A 14023-nucleotide genomic window follows, 5' to 3' on the forward strand; every position below is an offset into this window, starting at 1 on the left:
GTTGGAAATTTGATGTTTTACCGGATTCTTGATATTCACGGTACACTCGTGAAATGGTCGTAAGGGAAAATCGGAACTTCATCGTTGTCTCGGAAATGCTGTGTCCCATCGCTCGTGCGTCGACTACAGCACCACGTTCAGATTCACTTAAATCTTGATAACCTGCCATTGTAGCAGTAGTAAGCTATCTAACAACTGCGCCAGACAGTTGTTGTCTTATATAGGCGTATTCCTACTCTTTACATATCTATGTATACGAATAGGCATGCCTATACCAGTTTCTTTGGCTCTTCAGTCATCTTGAAATTCAGAAATGCAAATACAATCGAAAATTAAATTTAAGTAGGCAACAAACACGTTATTTTAGAACGTAATGTCTTAGCTAAAAATCTGCATAGTAAATATATTAGTAATTTATGTATTATAACAGGAATGAAACTGAAAACAACCAATTTGCAGCATTTATTCTTCCCAGTGAATTCGTAAAAAACGAGCTTCACTCGCTCACAATGGCTGTTAGCTGCAAAAAGAGTGAATCCCAAAGCAGTCTGCAGTTGTTTAACGCACTTTTGAAGCATGTGAATTAAAATGACACTTTCAAAATATCTGTGTCTGAGATTGCAATGAAGATGTAATCACGTACGCTACCCGCATGGCACACGAGTTAAACTTGATAAAAAATATTCAAAGCCACTGAAACTCGCTCTTGAAGTCAGTAATTCCAATTAAGTTTACTTAGTCTGCAGTTAGAAAAGCCGTTCGACGTGACCGTCATAGGAATGTTCCAAGCGACAGGACTGGAACTCCTCATCGCTAGCTCTCCACAAAAACCTCATATTGAGTTAATTTGATTTCTCGCTTCACTGCGTCGCTTTCGCCACGGCGTTGTGCCCGGATGAGCTATTCCACTTGCATGCGCGCGCGCTGAAGACTCTAGCAGGCAGCTTTTGCTGCCTGTCATTGCTCCAGCTGTTCTGTTCACTTCTCAAAAGGCAGTCTTCAATCCAGAAGCACACACGGGTGCAGTGGTTCTCAGAATTACTGAAACTATTACACCTGTGTGCAATCAGAATTAGCTAGTACCCTCCCCTCACCATAATCAAAATTAGTTCCTAAATAAACTTGAGAGAGAAAAATAAGTTTATTTGAAATTTTATTTTTAAAATGACGAAAGATAAGGGATAATCAGTTTTTCTAGGTGTTTTATTAAACCAAGAACCAATGAGTCAATGAGACAATTGGTACTCTTTATTTCCAGCAACTTTTTTTAAAAGTAGAATGATGATGTAATTCGCAGTGCATCACATGCATTACCTAGAGCTCCTTCTCGGGGAAGAAAGCTAAGTGTCCCCACTGAGGATATACACTTGTTGCAAAACATGCTTCCTCGGCATTACTCGTTTCCCTAGCGACACTTGCTTCAACCACAACCTGCACCCTCATTTAAAATGAACAACGTTAAAACGTGTGCACTATACTTAGTTTGTGAATCACTTGATCGCTGAACATACTTCCGAATGGGCAGAAATTGGAGTACTTCAGACTGCAAATGATTTTTATAGCTTTTAATTAATTGGCTTTTGGGATGTACCCCTACAGCAATCTCAGTAGTGAAAATAAATTATTACGATACGAACGTGAGTAAAACACAACACCCAGTCCATGAAAGAAGAAAATCTACCGGACCGGGGCTCGGACCCACGCCCCTTTGAATAGTGCTCTGCCGCGTTGACTACGCACCTAACGAGGCGGACTTTATTTACAGAACGCAATAAAAACAGTGTGCACGTGCAGCTCGTTTATTTGTTGAGAAGTGAATAATGAAACAATTTCTGGTCGATTATGGAAACTACCTGGAGTCACTAATACTCCATCAAGTAGCTCTTCAATTTTCCTCTTGAGGCTAAGTCCACCCCGTTCCAACCCTCGCAGCGAGAAAAAATACTGGGAATCTAACGCGCGTATCTTCAACTCGGACGATGCATTTTCATGAAATATTAAGCATATTTCGTGTATATGCCTCAGTTTTACTGTCACAGATGCGTGGTACAAAGTACAAACTACATGTGTAATGGGTGGCCTATATGACGAAGAAGATGTTCACGCATTCGTTTCACAAGTTGTAATTCACCATGTTGTGTCACATATTAAGGCTAGTATTTTTAAAAAGATTGTAGTTATTGGTATTTACGTAATCATTATTAAAGTCTTGCTAAATAGTCATAACGGTACTTATCTTCTCCAATCAGTTTAGTTGCGTGGCTGAAACAGTATTGAACCCTTTTTTTTACTCCTCAGAAAACTTCATTTTACCTCTCAGGGGATAATTACCAGTGCACTATTTCAGTGGGTAATTTCGATCGCTTTGAAATCTCTAAGAAGTGGTCATAGAGGTCCACTTTAAACAGACATAATAAACTCGTAAACATAAACTCGGTCCACAGGTCCTCGCGGGGTTATCTGTACCGACCGGCCGCCGAGTCACCCATTGCCAATGGCGCCACTGAATGCAGTTTCGAGGTGCGTCGGGCCAGCATACCGCTGCACCGGTCGTTGTCAGTTTTCGTGACGTGGAGTCGTTACTACTCCACCAAGTAGCTTCTCAGTTTTCTTCAAGAGACTAGGTGCACCCCGTTCCAGCCCTCGCAGCGAGGAAAAATACCGGGAATTGAACCTGCGTCCTGTGCTTCTCAGTCAGCGGAGCTGACGGCTCAGCCACAGTGGTGCATGACAATACGTAAACTCACTGGACAAAATATTAGTGACTATCTTGGAGGAGCACGCCAGTTACTTTGGAGCACTGGAGGTTGTGCAGAACTACTACCAGTTAGTCGTACAATGAGGTGATGAAAGTCATGGGATAGTGATATGCACATACGAGGTGCGGCTAGAAAAAAACCGGACTGATGCTGGAAAAAACATTTATTTACAATTATTTACAATTTCATGTTATCTCCTTCAATGTACTCTCCTCCTCGGTCTCTACACCGCTCCATACGAATTTTCCACTGTTCATAGCAATGCTGCAGATCATTTTCGGTAAGTCCATACATTACTTCCGTCGTTTTTTCTTTTACTGCTTCAACAGTCTCAAATCTAGTTCCTTTCAAAGCTGACTTGACTTTAGAGAAAAGAAAAAAGTCACAGGGCGCCAAATCAGGTGAGTAGGGTGGATGATCTAAGATGGGAATGTTGTGTTTTGCCAAAAACGTCTTCACTGACAACGCACTGTGAGCTGGGGTATTGTCTTGGTGAAGGATCCATGACTTTTTTCTCCACAAATCGTTCCGTTTTCTCCCTACTCGCTCACGTAGGGTAGCCAGGACGCTAATGTAGTAATGCTGATTCACTGTTTGTCCCTCTGGTACCCAATCAATGTGCACAATCCCTTTGATGTCAAAAAAAACAATCATCATTGCCTTGAATTTCGATTTTGACATTCGTGCTTTTTTTTTCGTGGAGAACCAGGAGTTTTCCAATGCATCGATTGGCGTTTAGTTTCGGGATCGTAAGTAAAAAACCACGATTCATCGCAAGTAATAACATTTTGTTAGGAGGTGGGATCACTTTCATTGTTTTCCAGGATGTCAGAACAAATCATTCTTCGGCGTTCCTTCTGTTCAATTGTGAGACACTTTGGAACCATTTCTGAACACACTTTGTTCATGTTGAAACTTTCATGAAGAATCTGCCTAACACTTTCCTTGTTAACTCCTGTTAACTCAGACACTGCTCTGATTGTTAAACGGCGATCTTGTCGAACAAGTTTACCGATTTTTTCAATGTTTGCATCAGTTTTTGCTGACAATGGTCTGCCAGTGCGAGTGTCATCACTGGTGTCTTCGCGGCCATCTTTAAATCGTTTAAACCACTCAAACACTTGTGTTCGCGATAAACAATCATCGCCGTACACTTGTTGTAACATTACAAACGTTTCACTTGCAGATTTTCCTAGTTTGAAACAAAATTTCATGTTAACACGCTGTTCTTTCTGTACACTCAACATTTTCCGACGCACAGACAAAACGTCAACTACTTAAAACAGACGCCACGGGCAGACTGAGTGCAGGAGGCAGATGAAACTCGAGCAGTAGGCGGAGCGAGAGTCACGTGACAGGCCACGCGACTTTCAGCCTTATTGCATTCGTTTTATTGTTTCACCAGTACTAGTCCGGTTTTTTTCTAGCCACACCTCGTATACTGATGGCAGTAGTATCACGTACGCAAGGTGTAAAGGGGCACTGCATTGGCAGAGCTGTCATTTGCACTCACGTAATTCATGTGAAAAGGTGTCCGACACGAATTTGGCGCACTGTGTTAGTTAACAGACTTTGAACGCGGAATGGTAGTTGGACCTAGACACATGGTACAACGTTTCGAAAATCATTAGAGGATTCAATATTCCGAGATACACAGTGTCAAGAGCGCGCCAAGAATACCGAATTTCAGGCATCACCTCTTATACCACGGACAACACAGTGGCGGACGGTCTGCGCTTAACCACTGACAGGAGCAGCGTTCCTGGAGAGTTGTCAGTGCTTACAGACAAGCAACACTGCATCAAATAACAGCAGAAATCAGTGTGGGACGCACGACGAATGCATCCATTAGGGCAGCGTGGTGAAGTTCGGCGTTAATGGTGCATGGCAGCAGACGATCGACGCGAGTGCGTTTGCTAACAGCACGACATCGCCTGCAACGCCTCTGCAGGGGTCGTGACTATATCGGCCGGACCCCAGACGACTGAAAAATAGTGCCCTGATAGGCTGAGTCCCGGTCCAGTTGGTAAGGGCTGATGATAGGGTTCTGTGCGTGGCGCAGACCCCACGAAGCCGTGGATCCAAGTTGCCAACAAGGAACCGTGCGAACTGGTGGTGGCTCCATAATGGTGTGGTCTGTGTTTACATGGCAGGGACTTGGTCATCCGTTGGATATGGTTACGTTCTGTTACTTGGAGACCGTTTGCAGCTGTTCATGGACTTCATGTTTTCAAACCACACTGGAATTTTTATGGAAGACAACGCGCCACAATTGTCCGCGATTGGTTTGAACAACATTCTGGACAGTTCGAGCGAATGATTTGGTCACCCAGATAGTCCTACATGAATCCCATTGAACATTTATGGGACACATTCAAGAGGTCAGTTTGTGGACAAAATCCTGCACCGGCACCACTTTCGCAATTAAGGACGGCTATAGAGACAGCATGGTTCAGTATCTCTGCAGGGGCTTCCAACAACTTGTTGAGACCATGCCACGTCGACTTCATGCACTACTCCTGGAGAAAGATGGTCCAACACGCTATTGGGAGGTATCCCTTGACTTTTGTTGCCTGTATGTAAGACGTTTCACCGTTGACGTATGGTAGTAACGTGGTGTGTGTGTATCTATCGGTTGTATGGAATCAGCACAGTAAGCTGGATCGACAAACACGCGACAGAATGGCGGAAAGGAGCTGTCGAGTTTGAATGTGGCCGCACCTTGAATGAGGTTGCGTGATTTGTCAAAACGGACTGTCTAAAAGTGTCTGCAAGAAATGGCGTTCCACTCGCTGCCATGTAAAACGGCATTAGAACAATATCCATAAAAATATCCTAACCAACAGGGGAGGGAGACGAGTGTCACACCTTGTCAATGAAAATCGCTTTCAAAGTGATGCCATCAGTGAATGCAGTTCCATGTCAACGAGTTGCCAATCGAACATTATGACTAGCATGTTCAGTCAGGTTTTCGCAAAAGGTCGTTGCTCACTGCATTTCTTCAGTGGCAGAAATAGCACAGGGTAATGGAAGTAGCTGATGGATGGCGTGTAGTGTGTCCTATGAGCTGCGATTTTGCCTCTGTTCAAAGGATGCAGGACGTTGAGTGCACGGATTATCCAGTCAGGAGTGTGCGAAGGGTGTGGAGGGGTTAATTGGGACAGAAGTGGTTCTGTCATGTTTTGAGTGTATTTTTTCTACCACGACCTATGACCATTCATTACCGCTAACTTTAAGCCCTCATACCCACATCAACCAGGACGTAGTGGTACGAGGTATTCTTCGCCATGCACCGTACGGTGACTTGCGGAGTATGTTCGTAGATGTAGATGTAGATCTACTTTATCACCTCCAAGTCAGCCGCATACGCAGTGGTGGGCTCCCGGACAGGGCGAGAATTCCACACTGCTTGTTTGCTAAGGTCCTGGAGTATGTTCGTGGATGTAGATGTAGATCTACTTTATCACATGTCCAAGTCAGTCGCATACACAGTGCTGAGCTCCCGGTCAGGGCGAGAAAAAATGGTTGAAATGGCTCTGAGCACTATGGGACTTAATATCTGAGGTCATCAGGCCCCTAGACTTAGAACCTAACTAACCTAAGGACATTACACACATCCATGCCCGAGGCAGGATTCGAACCTACGACTGTAGCAGCAGCGTGGTTCCGGACTGAAGCGCCTAGAACCGCTTGGCCACAACGGCCGACACAGGGCGAGAATTCCACACTGCTTGTTTGCTAAGGTCCTAAAGTCCTGGGGTATGTTCGTAGATGTAGATCTACTTTATCACCTGTCCAAGTCAGTCGAATACACAGTGCTGGGCTCCCGGACAGGGCGAAAATTCCACAGTGCTTGTTTGCTAAGGTCCTGGAGTATGCTCGTATATGTAGATGTAGATCTACTTTATCACATGTCCACGTCAGTCGCATACACAGTGCTGAGCTCCCGGACAGGGCGAGAATTCCACACTGCTTGTTTGCTAAGGTCCTGGAGTATGTTCGTAGATGTAGATCTACTTTATCACATGTCCAAGTCAGTCTCATACACAGTGCTGGGCTCCAGGACAGGGCAAGAATACCACATACTTGTTTGCTAATGTCCTGGTGAGAGCGGTGCTAAGTATTAGGGAAGTGGTGAGAGCGGTGCTAAGTATTAGGGAAGCTGCGAGTGCGTATCTTGCCGATACTTCACACATGTGCGGATCTCGCGATTACTTTGCACAAGTTTGCAGACGATGCTGTCGTTTACCATCTAGTAAAGTCATCAGAATATCAAAACCGATTGCAAAATGATTTAAACATGATATCTACGTGCTGCGAAAAGTGGCAATTGATTCTAAATAATAAAAAGTCAGATTATTTACCTAAGTACTTAAAGGAAACCGTTAAATTTCGGTTGCATGATAAATCACACTAATCTAAGGACCGTCACTTCAACTAAAGATCTAGGTAGTTACGAACAAGTTAAATCGAACGATGACAGATTGTTACGCGGGAGGCGAACAAAAGACTGCGTTTTATTGGCAGAACTCTTAGAATGTGCAACAAGTCTACAAAAGACACTGCCTACGCCACACTTGTCCGTCTTCTTCTGGAGTATTTCTGCGTGGTATCGAATCCTTACCTGACAGGAATGATGAAGGACGCCAAAAAAGTCCCAAGATGAGCAGCTCGTTTTGTATTACCCCACAATAGGGGAGAGAGTGCCACGAATATGATACGCGAGCTGGCATGGCAATCATTAAAACAGAGAAATTTTTCGTTGCGGCGAGATCTTTTCACGACGTTTCAACCACCAACTTTCTCCTCCGAGCACGAAAATATTTTGTTCAATTAATTGTTATTTATTTTGCATAGGGACAAATGAACATCGTAATATAGTAAATGAAATGAGAGCTCGCACGAAACATTGAAGCGTTCATTTTCCCACGCGCAGTTCCATAGTCAACGATAGAGAAGTAGTCTAAAGGTGGCTCGATGAAGCCTCTGCCAAACACTTAGGTGTGAACTGAATGGCAGAGTGGTCGTGCAGATGTACGTGCTGATGTCTGTGATGACTGCTTGGGTGACATAACGTTTGTGTCGTCATGGCTGCGTGATTGGATGTGTGCCAACTCTGAAGAACTTATTTGGAATTTTAAGGCAAACACAACTTAAATAAACAAATATGTAGGATGTCCTGGAAATCAGCACAGCAATGTTGTAATTTCTTGTTAGAGATGTAAACCACAAAACTGAGAATATTGGATAGCTTCGTAAGGTGTCTGATGTATAATAGTTGTGAATCATTAAATGGCTGGTATATCAATAAAGTGGACGGAAGACAAAATTGTCCTGCAAAATCATTCAGAAGAAACGATTTATAAAACAGATTCTTCGACGATGGAATATATAATCAGCCGGCGTCGCAAAGCAAGACTTGTCAATATGTTATCTATGTAAGCTACCCGCTCTGGAGATAGCATATCTTTCTGAAAGTTTTCGAGAGAAGATGCCTCCTTCAATAACTTTCCTTCCTACGCGATATGTTTACCGGAAAACGAAATGTATCGACTATCACGCAGAAGTCTAGGCTCGTTTTAGTACAACCTAAGAGGGCTATTCAAAAGCAACGTCCGATCGGCCGCAGTGTGCAAACCACTGTCAAAATAAAAAAAAAGTTTTATTTGCAACAGTGAGCTACTACACCTTCAGCTACTTCTTCACATAGTTGCTGCTCCGACTCAAGCATTTGTCGTAGCGTTGTGCCAACTTTGAAATATTCTCGTCATAGAAGGCAGTTTAAAAGTAATGGTTTTTTTTCGCGGGGCTGTGCTGTGCTGTGCTGTGCGTGATCAAACACTTCCCAACGAAAATGCTGCAGTATTATCTTCATTGCCCCTCCAGGAAACGCATGACAGTTATGTTACGTGGGCTGCACGAATTCAATCGAAATCTCTCACCAGGCCCTCACACTTGAGGAGAGACACTATTTTCTAGGCATCTTCACGTGTTCACCGTGCGCTAAGATCTGAAAAGAGCGACGTGATCCGATGGATATACTACACACATTGCCCAACTCACCTGTGCAAAGCTTCACCGGATTTTTCACTGTGGTTTTCATTTCGCGCCCGATCGGACCTTGCTTTCCTAATAGCCCTTGTATAACTTGTAATGCCAAACCAATATTTCCAATTCGTGCTGTTGCAGCAACTACGATATTTTCCTTAGCGACATCTCACTCTCCGAACTAAGAATGTGTTCCTCTGTAGTAACACTATTTTTCTGTACGGTGCAGTTTGTTAATGGTATCCAATCACCGCCATGCAGAAATACTGCAACGTTTACTACAAAATGTAAATAAACAAATAAATATTTTAGTTGGAGTATGAGGATGAATTCGTACATTTGACCATTTATAATGTAGTCGATGACTGGTAAGATCTTATGGGACCAAACGCTGAAGCCATTGGCCCCTAAGCTTACACACTACTTAAGCTAACTTAAACTAACTTACGCTAAGGGCAACACACACACACCCATGCCCGAGGGAGGTCTCTAACCTCCGACGGGGGAAGCCGCTCGAACCATACAAGACGCCCAAGACTGCGCGACTACCCCGCGTAGCTCAAGTCGATGACGATGTACTAATACAAACAGATATCGACAATTTGATAGTCATTTGAGCAACTAGGTATCTGTTAATGTTGCTTAAATTTTGCACTAGTTTTACGACGACCACCACTAAATCTGATTTCTCGGTTTACAGAGAAAATTAAAATGGCTGACATGTTTCGGATCTTCGCGTACCGTCAGGTGCACGGCAAGCTGTTGTACGTATACATTGATACAAAGCGTGTACCTTGTAAGTACGTTTATGCGTACTATACGCTCAGTCTAGCTACGAGGGTGATCCCAAAAGTAAGGTCTCCTTTTTTTTAATAAGTACATAGACCTGTTTATTTCTACAATGGTCTACATCAGTTTACAGCTTGAAAATTTAGCTATTTTTCGACATAATCACCATTTCTGTCGATGCATTTTTGTACACGCTGTGGCAGTTTTTGTATGCCCATGTCATACCAGGTCGCCGCCATGTTGTTCAGAAAGTTATGAACCTCGTCTTTCACCTCATCGTCGGAGCTGAATCGCTTTCAAGCCAACTGTCCTTTTAACTTAGGGAACAGGTGATAGTCATTGGACGCCAAGTCAGGGCTATAGGGTGGGTTGGTGATTACATCCCACTGAAACTGTTGCAGGAGAGCAACGGTTTGCCGAGCGATGTCATGGCGAATGTGCACGCCCTTACTCAACATTCCTCTTCTCCGGTTCTGAATTGCCCGTTAGAGTTTTTTCAGTCTCACAGTACCTGTCAGCGTTAATTGTGGTCCCAGTGCTCAACCTTCAACACCGTCTCCTCAGAAATTGACGCTCTCCCGCTCCTTTGTTCGTCGTGAATTTCGGTCCGACCAGCTGAAACATCTCTACACGAACATTTTTGACATCCATGCACGACTCACAATACACTTCCGTCAATTGGCGATGGATTTCAATCGGCGCAGTGCCCTTTGCGTACAAAAACCGAATAACTACGCGCAATTCGCACTTGGCGGTAACATCCAACGGGAGCTGCATTCTCAACGGCTGCCAAGCCAAGATTGAGCGCCTCAGCGCGGCGTGCGCATGTTTACACACAGCGCGTGAAGCAATCTTCATAACAGTGTGACCAACTACCACACAAACAGAGTTCTGTACTTATAAAAATAAGATACCTTACTTTTGGGGTTACCCTCGGAGACACAGAGCATAAGGGAATCTGGCTTTTCCACTGGTCCGGCTATCATCCCTACGGTCGCTCCCAACATTCCCCGCGCGTAGTGCCAAATTAGACTGCATTTGTAGTAGAAGCTGTCTCTTTCAGTGCATGAGGTGTATAACTGTTACCAGGTACATTGACTATTTATTAGACCGACTCCGCTAGCAGAAAATTGGGAAGGCTATAGATCTGAACACCGGTGGTGATGCGGAACTGATTTCTAGTGCAATCTCCCACCCGAGTATGTGGAGCGTTTCCGTTTTCGTGACGCTCTCGCATTGAATAAACGCACAGATCATAGTTGAGTCTTTTTATATTATTAGTTAATCCGAATTCATAACGACCCACTTGGATACAGCTGCCTTAGGGAGGTTCCTATTCATGTCACAACAAAAGCGTCTCCCAGATTTTTGAGAAACAAGGCGATCAATTATATTTGGCCTCAAAACTCACTGGTTACTAACGCTGGCAAAGATGCCTGGGATAACTTCTGCTCAAAGCTCAGGAAAGAAATCCTCGCTATTTATACGAATAACAGGAACGATACCCGGGCGTTTGCATACAGCAATGTTTGGAAAACAGTTAAAGATTTGTTGAATTCCTTCCGCTTGTGTGGCCCCTTTGTCTTGTATTAGTGTTAAACAAAGACGATATAAAATGAGCGACCATAAAGGGACTTGATCAGTTAATATTTATTACATAGCGTGATTGTATTGTTAGTGGCAAAGATAAACTTATGTTACTTGGCTGTTAACCTGTTTTTGTGTTTGAAAATCAGAAATTTGCCTTACCGCATGGCAAAGAGGGACAGAGGACCTTCCGAAGCTCTGGTGCTACGAACAGACGTTCCACCCTGTCGAACTCCAAATGTCCACTGAGGTTCCGAGATGCGCTCTAAAAAGGCGCCCATTTGCTGAGTTAAGCGGGCTGATAATGCAGAAACTCAATTAGGCATTATCAAGACGTAAATAATGAGCTGTCACTTTGCAGGTACACAGAATGCACATGCTGCCGATAACACGAAGTACGACGACTGACGATGACGTAATTAAAATGGAAGTACACAGACTCCCCTCGTTAATGTACACGAAAGGGCTGTTCGGTACTGCACAGCAGTGCATTGTGGTACACTGATATGGATTGCAGTTGCTCCTAATGGCTTTCGCCGTGGGATGGGTGTCACTTACATCACGGCTTGTTTTCCTTCCCATTGTGTATGACGCTGACAGCTACAATAAATGTTAAGAGGGACAGGGGCTTTCATGACTTCAAGCTGGGAAAAAAATTATTCCGTTATCAACTGAGCTGCATAAGCCGTCAGCGCATTGCTTATCGTGGAGGTAGGAAAACAATGTGACTTCGAGATGTCAGCAGCAAAAAATGTCACGACAAATGACCAGATAAAAGAAAAATTTACTTCCGTCTTTAGCTTGCAGTTCTTTCTCGGAACTGTAGGAAATAACCCTACAAGCGCTTTATTCAAACTAATCGCGCTGTCCAACACAGGCCTTGTGTTCAGTTTACATAGCAAGGACGCTCAGCCATCCACACTTACGAGGAGAACACGGCAAGTGTCATAACCCGATCTCTCAGAAACATCCCTCAGTGAAAGAGGAGTCAAAATAAGCGGACACGTGTCTCTGTTTGTCCGTAGATATTTGGCAGTTTCTGACAAAAAGGCCGATCAGTTTTTTCGAGGTACTTTATCTGCCCTTTAGCGAGAAAACAGTTCAACCGAAACTCGATTATTATTGTTATTTATTTTATTTTTTTCATTTATCTACCCGTGTCCGTAGAAGGTTACTGCATGAATGTTTCTTATGAGGTATACAATGGCGTTATATAAATTGCACTCTGAACAAAGGATACAGAACCCGGACTAAACCAAAATAAGAAAATATCAACTTGTTTTAGTTCATGTGACAATCATTACGTGTGCTTCTGTCTGTGGCAAATTTGCCAGTTTTTCGCATACACCGTAGTGGAATTAGAATATGTTTTCTACTTAGTTGTTGAGTCTTTTCAGGAGACCGAAAATTTCCTCGCTAGGAATCAACATGCATCTCACTAACAACGATCGTGTGAAACCCAGATCGCAGATCGGTCTGTTCGACCACTACAAACAGAAATCGATAGATATCGACACCCGCATTAATGCTCTGTTCGTTGACTTTCGGAATGCATTCGACACAGTTTTGCACCTAATGAATAAAAGATGGGCGTACAGAACATCAGACCAGGTTTATGAGTGGGTTTATATAACCCAATGAAAAAATTAATAGACCTTCATGACTCGCCGTGTTAATGTGCTAAAGTAATTTCATAATCAAAATTTGTGCAATAGGTCTTCGTATACTTTATCACTTATATGCGATATTTTGACAACGAACTTCACATTTCCAGAAGGAACTGTCATGTGGGGTAGATAAAACGACGTCGGTAGGGGTACCTAAATCATCTCGTAGACTAATATTTTCATTGGGTGTACTGGGTGTAAATTTTAAGTTGACAAACCAGAATAACTCGAAAAATAAGCTTAACACGAAAAAATGTGTAGAATCCAAATCTGATTATTTTCGAGGGGGACATCTGCTGGTGCTTAAATTACCCCGACATCCCAGCCCCCTGGGGGTGGGGCGGGAAACTTTAAAATTTCAAGTGAGACTCCCCAGTTTTTATTGCCGAATCTGATTCTACATAAATTTTTTTTTAATTCTTGGTAGTTGGCGCTGTAATTCGAGAAAATCCATGTTCTCATTTTTGTTTGGAAAATGGTTACGGATAAGTAATAAATACTTATTTACTTGGTAAATTTTGATTCGCTAAAACTAAAACTGTCTTGATAGAGGGGAATTAGAGTTTTAGAAATGTTGACCCAAATATTATTTTTTTCCGCAGATTCGGATAAGTTTTGTTTTTTTCGTGGTCATGGGGCCACACAACTTTCAATTATCAAACAAATCATCTGACTAGCTAATTAACTAACCAAACATCCTACTTACTAACAAACAAAACTTATCCGAATCTGCGGAAAAAATTAATAGTTGGGTCAACATTTCTAAAACTCTAATTCCTCTCTCTCAAACCCCACTCGATGGGGAGAGAGGGAGAGTTTTAGTTTTAGCGAATTAAAATTTACAAAGTAAATAAGTTTTTTTTATTTATCCGTAACCATTTCCGCCCAAAAGTGAGAACATGAATTTTCTTGAATTACAGCGCAACTACCAAGAATCAAAACAAATGTTTAAGACAAAATGTACGTAGTTTTTTATGTAGAATCTGATTCTGCAATAAAAAATGGGGGTTACCACTTGAAATTTTAAAGTTGCCTCCCACCCCATACCCAGGGGGCTGCGGTGTCGGGCTAATTTTAGCACCAGCAGATGTCCCCCACCAAAATAGTCAACTTTGGATACTACACATTTTTTCTTGTGAAGCTCATTTCTCGAGTGATTCTGGTTTGTAAACT

General features: G+C 43.0%; 1 protein-coding gene across 1 annotated transcript in view; it reads right to left on the reverse strand.

Annotated features, from left to right (window-relative positions):
- Nucleotides 1–11365, reverse strand: part of LOC124544799 (glucose dehydrogenase [FAD, quinone]-like) — a 208875-nt gene extending 197510 nt beyond the window's left edge. The window contains exon 1 of the mRNA XM_047123482.1: nucleotides 11346–11365. Within this exon, the coding sequence (XP_046979438.1) occupies nucleotides 11346–11350 (5 nt within the window). The 5' untranslated portion in view covers nucleotides 11351–11365. The remainder of the gene's footprint in view (nucleotides 1–11345) is intronic.
- Between the last annotated feature and the right edge of the window lie 2658 nt (nucleotides 11366–14023).

The sequence above is a fragment of the Schistocerca americana genome, chromosome 8 (assembly GCF_021461395.2).
Source record: "Schistocerca americana isolate TAMUIC-IGC-003095 chromosome 8, iqSchAmer2.1, whole genome shotgun sequence".
NCBI classification, from domain to species: domain Eukaryota; kingdom Metazoa; phylum Arthropoda; class Insecta; order Orthoptera; family Acrididae; genus Schistocerca; species Schistocerca americana.